Source organism: Bison bison, unplaced genomic scaffold (assembly GCF_000754665.1).
Source record: "Bison bison bison isolate TAMUID 2011002044 unplaced genomic scaffold, Bison_UMD1.0 scf7180017864192, whole genome shotgun sequence".
In the NCBI taxonomy this organism is placed as follows: domain Eukaryota; kingdom Metazoa; phylum Chordata; class Mammalia; order Artiodactyla; family Bovidae; genus Bison; species Bison bison.
The window spans coordinates 3,570,283-3,580,427 of NW_011494764.1; the positions used below are offsets into that span (position 1 = coordinate 3,570,283).

Sequence of the window (10,145 nt, forward strand, 5' to 3'; positions counted from 1 at the left end):
CAAAGTCAGAATTTAAACATAACTGCATATGGTCCCAAAGCTCACATTCATTCCCATCTACCACAGGGCTGTGGGATATTATACCTGTTTTGGGATCATTTGATTATGGCCTTCAACCACAACAGCTTGCTAAGTGTTTAGAATTAAAAGGGGCTGGGGAAAAAATCACTCCTTTAGCTACTTCTGTTCTATGTAGCAGGTATTATACCTTATTTATAGCAAATAGAAAGCAACAACCATTATTACTGATACCATCCTAAATAGCTTTAAACAATTGAGATGCAATCACTTTATTGCATTCTTCATGGAAATATTTACTTAGATCATGTGTTCTTAATTTTAGTTAAAATCACATCTGGCATGATGCCTTAGAACTGCTAGCAACTTATCTTCCCAGTCCTTTTCCGTAGTTGTAAAATAAGTAGTATTTAGTAAGGTTATATTTTTCAGTATGTAGATAGCAAAGAAAATATATCTTGGTCTCTCTTTTTTAAAGTATAATTGACTTACAATATATATATGTTTCAGGTGTACAATATAGTGACGATATGTCTATACATTGTGAAATGACAGCAGTCTAGTTACCATTTGTCATCATACAGTGATTACATTATTGACCGCACTCCTTATGCTGTACATTACATCCCCATGACTTATTTATAACACATAGTTTGTACCTTTCAATCTCCCTCATCTATTTCACTCATTCTCTCGACCCTCCTCCCCTCTGGCAACCACCGATTTGTTCTCTTTATCCAAGTCTGTTTGTTTGTTTTTAGATTCCACATGTGAGATCATATGGTATTTTTCTTTCTCTGACTTACTTAGTTTAACACTCTCTAGGCCCATCCATGTTGTCACACCCTGGTTTGTTTCTTAATTTTTTAATATGATGTTAATATATAATTATGTGAGACCTCTACAAGTATTTCTATATTTTAATACTTACTAAATACTTTTACCAGGAGCTGCACTAAATGCTTTACATGTATTGGCTCAGATACTCCTCCAATTATTCTATGAGGTAGACATCTCTTTTATTCCTACTTATAGATGAAGGATGTGGGTTAGTCACTTAGCCATGACCAGCTCTTTGTGACCCCATGGACTGTAGCCCGCCAGGCTCCTCTGTCCGTGGGATTCTCCAGGCAAGAATACTGGAGTGGATTACCATTTCCTTCTCCAGGGGATCTTCCTGACCCAGGGATCGAACCTGCATTGCAGGCAGATTCTTTACCATCTGGGCTATAGGGATAACTGGATGAAGGATGAAGAAGCTAATTAACTTGTTCAAGGTTTCCCAGGTGATAAGAGCTAAGCAGGGTTTTAAACCCAGAAAGCCTGATTCAAGAGTTTGTGCTCTGGGGAGCAGTATGGTTCAGTTCAGCAACCTGGGTCTTTTTTCCCATTAGAGAAGACAGCTTTTGGCATCACAAGAATTCTCCCAAACTGATAATAAGTACACTTTGAATGCATATAAAAATAATATTTATTAACTTAAGATTGTACCATATATGGATTTATTCAAACCAAGAGATTTACACAAAAACTTAAGTAAAACTTTAGACTCCATTCAGCCTGAATTTCATATTATGGATAGGGCAGAAGACTGTCTTTTGCTTAAAACAAAACACAACAAAAAAGGAAAATGGCTTCAATTACATTTTGCAGAGTGCAGACCTGTGAGGAGCCAAGGCTGAGTCAACCAGGCACTGTGGCGGATCTAATGAATTTGCTGCCCATTATCAGAGCCATTCTGCTCAGCCCCAAGGCTGGCTTTTTTGCCGTTAAGAATAGGATCTTTGTTTTAAAAGTTTACACAAATTTCCAAAGTCCTCACATTTTCCTTGAGGTGGCAGAAGCACTGCTGGTTTGCAGAACAAGTTAGTCTGGAAGCCTAAAATCACTGTGTTGCAGCCTTCTGTGCTCTGGCAGCATTTTCCAAAATGTTCCTTTTCCATTCTTCATAATCTTGTGTCAGATCTTCATCTTTTTGAGGTTTAGGTAGGGTCTCTACTACATTCTCTATTTCTACGAGAGAAAAAAATTTTTTTTAATGTTTCAAAATCCTTATGTTATAAATGAGTAAGAAAGAAGTGAGCTTATTTACTTTAAAATGTCTATCTTAATTAAGGTAACAGAGAATAAGATACCAAGATGAAAAATGGAAACAGACGTTAACACGTCGGTTTTTCACTCTCCCTTATACTCCAAGCACTTCAAGACTTCTTGATGATAGTTAACACTTATCAAGCCTTGAACCAAGCACTTCAATTGTATTATCTCATTCAGTCTTCACCACAATTCTATCAAACAGGTGCTAACATTAATCATATTTTATAGACTAGGAAATTGACATTGACAGAAATTGTCACTTTCCTAAAGCTGCACAGCCAGTAGGTGATAAAGCAGGATTTGAACCTAAACAGTTTGTCTTCAGATGTATTCTTTTTCTTCTATTTTTTAAATTTAAATATTAAGAAAAAACTTTCTACAGTGTTGTGTCGATTTCTGCCATACAACAATGCAAATCAGTCATAATTATACATACATTCCCTCCCTTCCCTAGGCTCCCTCCCCTCCCCGCATCCCATCCCTCCAGGTCATCACAGAACACCAGACCGGGCTTCCTGTGCTACACAACTTCTTACCAGCTACCCATCTTACACCTGATAGTGTATATATGTTGATGTTACTTTCTCCATTCATCCTACTCTCTCCCTCCCTGACTGTGTCCTCTACATCTGGGTCTCCAATCCTTCCCTGCAAGGCTCATCAACATCATATTTCTAGATTCCGCATATATGCTTTAAAATGGCATCACCAACTCGATGGACTTGAGTTTGAGTAAGCTCCAGGAGTTGGTGATGGGCAGGGAAGCCTGGCGTGCTGCAGTCCATGGGGTCGCGAAGAGTCAGACATGACTGAGTGACTGAACTGATACTATATTTGTTTTTCTCTGACTTACTTCACTCTGTATAACAGGCTCTAGGTTCATCCACCTCACAAGTGACTCAGATGTGTTCTTTCTTATGGCTGAGTAATATTCCATTGTATGTATATATGTGTGTGTATATATATATACACACACACACACCACATCTTTTTTGTTTTTTTGTTTTTTTTTTACAACACATCTTTATTCATCTGTTGATGGACATCTAAGTTGCTTCCCTGTCCTAGCTATGGTAAACAACGCTGCTATGAACACTGGGGTACATGTGCCTTTTTCAATTATGGTTTTCTCAGGGTATATGCCCAGTAGTGGGGCTGCTGGGTCATGTGGGAGATTTATTCCTAGCTTTTTAAGGAATCGCCATACTATTCTCCATAATGGTTGTATCAGTTTACATCCCCAACAGTGTAGAAGGGTTCCCTTTTCTCCACACCCACTCTACCATTTATTGTTTGTAGATTTTTCGATGATAGCCATTCTGACTAGCAGGAGATGATACCTCATTGAAGTTTTGATTCCCTGGTGGCTCAGATGGTAAAGAATCTGCCTACAAAGTGGGAGACCTGGCTTCGATCCCTGGGTTGAGAAGATCCCCTGGAGGAGGAAATGGCAACTCACTCCAGTATTCTTGCCTGGAGAATCCCGTGGACAGAGGAGACTGGTGGGCTACAGGCCATGGGGTCAAACAGAGTTAGACACAACTGAGCAACTAACACTTTCTTTCTTCTAATAATTAGTGACATTGAGCATCTTTTCATGTGTTTATTGGCCATCAGATATAGTCTTAATTACACAGTACTTGTGTAAACTACTGCTTGGAAAACTGGTATTATCAATGATTAACTGACAGGATTTAGCTAAAATCTGACTATTTTTAAATGAAATATAGTTGATTTACAATGTTGTGACAGTTTCTGGTGTACAAAGAAGTGATTCAGTTACACACACACACACACACACATATATATATATATACACTTTTCCACATTCTTTTCCATTATGGTTTATCACAGGACACTGAATATAGTTCCCTGCTATACCTGCTATACATTAGGACCTTGTTGTTTATCCATCCTTTATATATAGTTTGCATCTGATAGTCACAAACTCCCAATCCAACCCTCTCCTGCACCCCTTTCCCCTTGGCAACCACAAGTCTGTTCTCTGTGTCTGTGAGTCTGTCTGTTTCATAAACAAATTCATTTGTGTCATATTTTAGACTCCATCTATATGGGATATCATTGGTATTTGTCTTTCTCTGACTTATTTTGTTTAGTATGATATTTCTAGGCCCATCCATGTTGCTGCAAATTAGAATCTGACTCTTGTTAAGGCAAGCTGCTACAGCAGCAAAGGGCCATTCACTGCATTAAATCCATTGTACACTAATCCTGTTTACAGATTTCAATTTTCATCTAGTATTAACATGCCTCACCCTTTGCTGAAGGTTCAATCACTGTCTTCTTTTTCTTCTGTGGTGGAGTAACTGAATCTCCAGCTTCTCCTTTAGGGGGAAAAAAACAAACAAATAAACAAATATATATATATATGTATTATATATATATATATATAATCTGAGTTCACTTTTCTCCTATTTTTAATTTCAGTTTTGGGGTGTATTTTGGATCAGAAATAAAAATTAGTTATTGCAAATGGCCAAATACTAGGATAAGGAGAAGGGAAATTATCTTGCCTTCTCTTTTCTTTGGCTTTTCTTGTCAGACTTCAAAAGGGAGAATCTACTCTCTAACCATGAATTTACGGAATTACAGCATTTATTGTTGTTTTTAATTATTAAGCTATTTATTTGAAAACAAACTAGTTTTGTTACTGAAAATAAACAGTAATTTTCTTACTAAAAATTGATCTCATCTATAGTAAATAGAAAGGAGCTAGTTTACAAGTTTGAAAATATTTAACTTTTACCAGAGGTTTACATTTTCAAGTGACACATTCTTGAAACATGGAATGAATTACTCACTGTCAATCTGCTGCCCAATCTTTTCTAACTGTTTACAGAGTCGATCAAATATGGCCTTTTTTACTCCAGATGTGGCTGCCATTTTATTTCTGTCCACCTTTAGCTTTAGAATCCTACAAAAGAATTTGATAAATTGCTTTTCTTAAGATCAGTACTGTTATCTTTTTTGGCCAACCAGTTATCAACTTATTTCCTTTCCACTCAGGCTTATGAAGAGCTCCCAACTGTTTAATTTTCCCTTTACTTCACACACATATCATTAGCTAAAAATCATGTAAACTTACCTTTTAAAGCTATTTATTTAGTTATTCATTGTACTGTGAGAATTAAAATATATACATTATCTGTTATGTAACAAACAGGACACAGGAAAGACATCTACTGTAGTGCTTCATGCCTCATAGAACTCTTTCTAGTAAATCTCAGATATTAACTAATTTGCTGAGTGTCAATTACAGCATGTTAAAATATTTAATTCACTTTAACACAAGATGCTTATGTTTATGCTACTACAAGAATATAAATCACTCTCACCTCCAAAAACTTCCTCCCTAATAACAATTCACAACAACCACTAATGAAAAATACAAAGTAAGCTTCTTATTTCAGATAACAGACCTATTTGAATCTTTTTTTGCTCAGTGAAACCTGGTTTCAAAAGTAAGGTTGTCCATACTGTTTTCTATAATAGCTATGTTCCTTCCATATAGTTTTATTGAATTAAAGGGCATTTTCTATTAAGGCCAATTAATCACTAATTGTAGCTAATGGAGCCAAACCCATCCGTCCATGGGATTCTCCAGGCAAGAGTACTAGAGTGGGGTGCCATTGCCTTCTCTGCAGTAAAAAACCTATTGTCTACCAGCCAACTAATTTTGTTTTCTGAGGAGTTTTCTAGCAAGATAAAACAAGACAACTTTAGATGAAGATAGCAATTACCAATATTTCCAGGGTAACATTTCAGTCAGTATACATATAGATAACCCCAAAGATTCAAACTAAGAATTTATTACTGAATTGTTTTATAAATTACTTGAAAAAGAGTTGTAATCAATACTTCAAAAATGTGACTGGAAAAATCACAACTAAATGCTATTTTAATGACAGATTTCATGATTTATAAAAGCAGACTCTGAAATCAGATTACCCAGCTTATATATATTGGCAAGTAGCCTTCGGGCAACACTAATTCCTAGCTGTCAGATCTGTTGTGGGATAAACTGAGACTTGGGTCACTTGGCCACTACTGTTATTTAGGAAAATATGCTTCGAGTTGAAATCAACTAAATTAGAAGTATTCTTTGGGAATGAGAAATTTACTTATAAATTATAGACTTTCCTGAATGGTAAAAGGAACACTTACTTGCAAGCCGAGAGCAGGGCAGCAGTGGTGAAGAGCGGCCTGGATAAGTCAAGATCCACTTGCTGTGTTTGTGGAAGACTGGACTCATAGCTAAGTAAAAGCAGTGTTCACAGAGTTATTTGTTAGAAAATATTGTTTCAAAGGGACTGAAAATGCAAATACAAGCTCATAAATGTGTCACTTTAAATGTAAAAGAAATACATTCTGTCACTTCAGCATGTTAATTATTTTTTAAACTGAAAATTACCAGGACATTGGATACTTTCACTTTATGCATCAGTACTGAGTTTTAATTATATGCCTCATACCTTTGCAGTATCTTTGAAGCCAAGTTCACTGCTTCTGTGCAGCTAAACTGTACTGCCAGGTCTCTTATTCCAATATTTGAGTTCAGGCCCAATAAACATTCAAAAGATTTAAGACAACTCTGATACATCTTCTTGTTCAAGCCAGAAAGTTTAATTAAGTAAGCCTTTGAAAGGAAAAGAAATGAATCATAAAAATCATAAGTGCTCTATATCAATACCTTTAACACTTGTTTAATAAGTCAACTTTTCAAAATTAACTATTTCTGTGGCAAGTCACTCTACCTAAAGGTTTAGCTTCATTTACTCAAAAATCAGTAACCATGTCAGGCAAGTTAACTACTGCTTGCAATAAGCTCATACCTATAGAAAGGCAGTCATGTCACACGTGTGTGCAGATAATTTAAAATACAACATAGTGCTACCAATGCCGAGCTGTGAACTAAAAAGTGTGTGTGTGCGCATGCATGCATGTGTGCACGCTCAGTTGTGTCTGACTCTTTGAGGTCCCATGGACTGTAACCAGGTCCATGGACTGCCAGGTTCCTCTGCCCATGTAATTTTCCAGGCAAGGATACTAGACTGGGGTACCATTTTCTACTCCAGGGAATCTTCCCAACCCAGGGAGAGAACCCGTGTCTCTTGTGTGCCCTGCATTGGCAGGTGGATTCTTTACCACTAGTGCCATGTGGGAAGTCCATGAATTAAAAAACATAGAAGATGTATATATCGTTACTTATTTTAACAAAGGTGCCAATTTGTAATCCACTGGAAAAACGAAGGAGGGAAGTAGTGGGAATGGCGTGGGGAGGGTGTGTGTGCAAAAGGGACAGGAGACAGAGACTGGGAGAGAAACAGGAGGGACAACAACTGAGGGACACCGACTCTGCCTGGGGAAGAAAAGCTTAATGAAATGTGACAGCAAAGTGAGGTCATTGTAAGACAAACAGGAGCCTGCTAGAAGAGCATCCCAGGTTTAAAAAAAAAAAAGCAGTGCATTTACAAAGTCAGTCATTAAGGTGCATGGTCTGTTAAGTGAATACTGTAGCTTGAGGTTAGCAGGGATCAAGAGAGGCTGGAGAGTTTGATGGTAATGGGGAGCCAACCCACTGGAAGCCAATGGTGTTTACAATGCCACCATTTTATCAGTGTAGCATTATGTGATAGGCACTGTGTTAAGAGTGCTACATATAGTACATTGTGTTTCTTCCTTACAATTATCCAGTGAAATGGATACCTCTTATCCCACTTGATAGATGAGGAAACAAGAGACATAGAACTAGTAACTGGTGGTGCTGAGATCTGGTCTCAACATGTGAGTCTTGTCATAGCTTGGCTCTCAACCACTGTGACACTGGAAAAAAAATAATACAGTGGTTTTAAAGTATGTGATTTAGGAGGATGATGCTAGTGGCAATTTGATAATGGGTTTGTATAAGGAAAGAAGTGCTCAGGGAAAGTACGTAGTAAAGAGATCGTTGCAAAAAAGTTTTTTTCTCCAACTTTTCAAAATGGTTCTAAACTTCATCTAGAATAACATATTCTAGATGAAAATCCTATAACAGAGTTGTGAAAGGGGCTAGTATAACCAGAGATGAAAACATATGATTAAACTTCAGTGCCACACCAGATAATTCAGACATTCAGTGGGACCTACTTACCCTGTCCAAGGGGCACTTCATGCAGGAAGCTGCAAGGTCCAGGCACATGACTGCATTGCTGGTTTCTGTGGTTCGTGCAGACAGGCCAACACACTTCACACGGGACAGTCGCAAGTACTCCTCCGCTTTCCTGAGCAACACAGTCACTAAAACTCTTTCTTTTTCAGAAGGTTGCCCAGTACTTCGGTAAGCAATAAATTCAGCCTGGTGGACTTCATTCTGACCCTAACTCTTATGCACGTTGATTTGGGGCTGGGAATGAACTCACATCCTTTGAGAGAGGACAGGGTTCTACAAGTCAGAACAAACCCCCTGACTCCAAACATCACTGTGCTCCAATCCTTTCAGGAAGAATTAACTTCTTGAAATCCTCCAAAAAAGGCCAACCCTTCTTTCAGCCTTCCATTACTGGAACAAGCATGAACTACGACAAGACAGAGGCAGGCAGGTGAGACCAGGGTTCCTCCTTCCTTTAAATCAGTGGTTCTCAAACTTTACTGTACATGACAGTCACCTTGGAGCGTGTGAAAACAAGCCCCAAGTTTCTGATCGGTAGGTCTAGAGTGGGGCCCAAGAATGTGCATTTCTACCAAGTGACAAGAAAATATTGATGCTGCTGGTCCAGGGACTACACTTTGAGAACCACTGTTCCAAATGATTAAGAGTGCAGAAGGCCATACTTCCTGTCTTTTAAGAAGTGCTCCTTCCCTTCCCTCAACTAATCCATAGCCCAGACACCCGGCCTAGCCCTGCCTTCCAGAGTTAAGTCCTGCACTCCACAGTTTAAAGTATTTAGAAATACTTTATTTCTAACCCTGGATCTTGCAAAGGCCCTTCCCATCTCCGGGCTTTTGTACAGTTTGCTGCGCCAGCTTGGGCCCTCTTCCCACATCTTGCCGTGGCTGGCAGCTTCTATCAATCGAGTCAGCGCAAACAGCAACCCCTCCGAGGCTTTCTGGAAAGTTTTTTTGTTTGTTTAAATTAAAAGCAGGCACAGGCCGCGCTCCGCCCCACCCGCGGCGGCTCCGCACACCCATCCTATTTCGTTTCCCGCCTGTCGTGGCCACCAGATACTGCCTTCCTTGGGGTCTGTATCCCATCTGCCTCTGCCGTAAACGCACTCTCAGTAAGTTTCAGGGAAACGACCCAAGTTCTCCGCCTCTCTCCCTTTTCCACCACCGTGCATCTCACAGTGCTAGCTGTTCCCAGGGGCCCCTCGCCCCTCCGGCCCGCTCACAGAGCCTATTGCCGGTAGGATTTTCTTGATGTAGAGCCTAAATCCTGCCTTGCGCGGGAAAAGCATGGGGCCCCATTTAAGGAGGGCGCAGGGCTACTGGGGCGTGCGCAGCCTGACTCACCTCAGCACCTCCTGCTCGGCGATGCCCAGGCGCGGGGCTAAACGCCTAATCAGACCAGACTCCATGGCGCGGACTAGGACGACACCCACAGCTGAGACCAGACGAAACCCGCGCACAGACGCTGTGCTCGCCAGTTACGGCTGGGCTGCCCCACCTCCACCGCTGCATCTGGATTGGTTGGGACTAGTAGTTACGGCTGCCCCGCAAACCAATCCTGGCCATCCTTCTGCGCGTGCGCGCTGCGAGTACACACGTCAAGGCAAAAAGTGAATGTGCGGGGGTAGTTCCCACTCATTCCATTTCTCCCTTCTAGAGAGACTGTAACACTGCCTTTCTCTCCGGGTGCCCCTTCCTGCCGCCGAGAGCTTCCCCGCTACTCCGCACTGCCCCGCCCTCTCACACACTGTGGAGAGATTGGCTGGCGCCTAGGTCCGTCAGTCCACCGTGAAGTGACAGGGACCAATAAATACGCGGGAGTTGGGGGACCAATCGAGGAGCCGTCTGCTGGGTCCGAAGGCGGA

The 10,145-nt window shown here is 40.3% G+C and overlaps 1 protein-coding gene across 3 annotated transcripts; it reads right to left on the reverse strand.

Annotated features, from left to right (window-relative positions):
- Window positions 1-1,471: 1,471 nt before the first annotated feature.
- On the reverse strand, window positions 1,472-10,142 carry ORC6 (origin recognition complex, subunit 6). Of its 3 annotated transcripts, none has more exons than XM_010843910.1 (7): window positions 9,625-10,142; window positions 8,267-8,396; window positions 6,609-6,772; window positions 6,301-6,390; window positions 4,938-5,050; window positions 4,392-4,460; window positions 1,472-2,031 (listed from the first exon to the last, which is right to left on the reverse strand). In XM_010843910.1, exons 1-7 carry the CDS (start codon window positions 9,687-9,689, stop codon window positions 1,904-1,906), a joined length of 759 nt encoding a protein of 252 aa, XP_010842212.1. In that variant the 5' UTR covers window positions 9,690-10,142; the 3' UTR covers window positions 1,472-1,903. The 3 variants fall into 3 exon arrangements, with proteins under 3 accessions (XP_010842212.1, XP_010842213.1, XP_010842214.1); XM_010843911.1 differs by having other exon boundaries at window positions 8,267-8,537; window positions 9,625-10,019; XM_010843912.1 differs by having other exon boundaries at window positions 8,267-8,690; window positions 9,625-10,019.
- Between the last annotated feature and the right edge of the window lie 3 nt (window positions 10,143-10,145).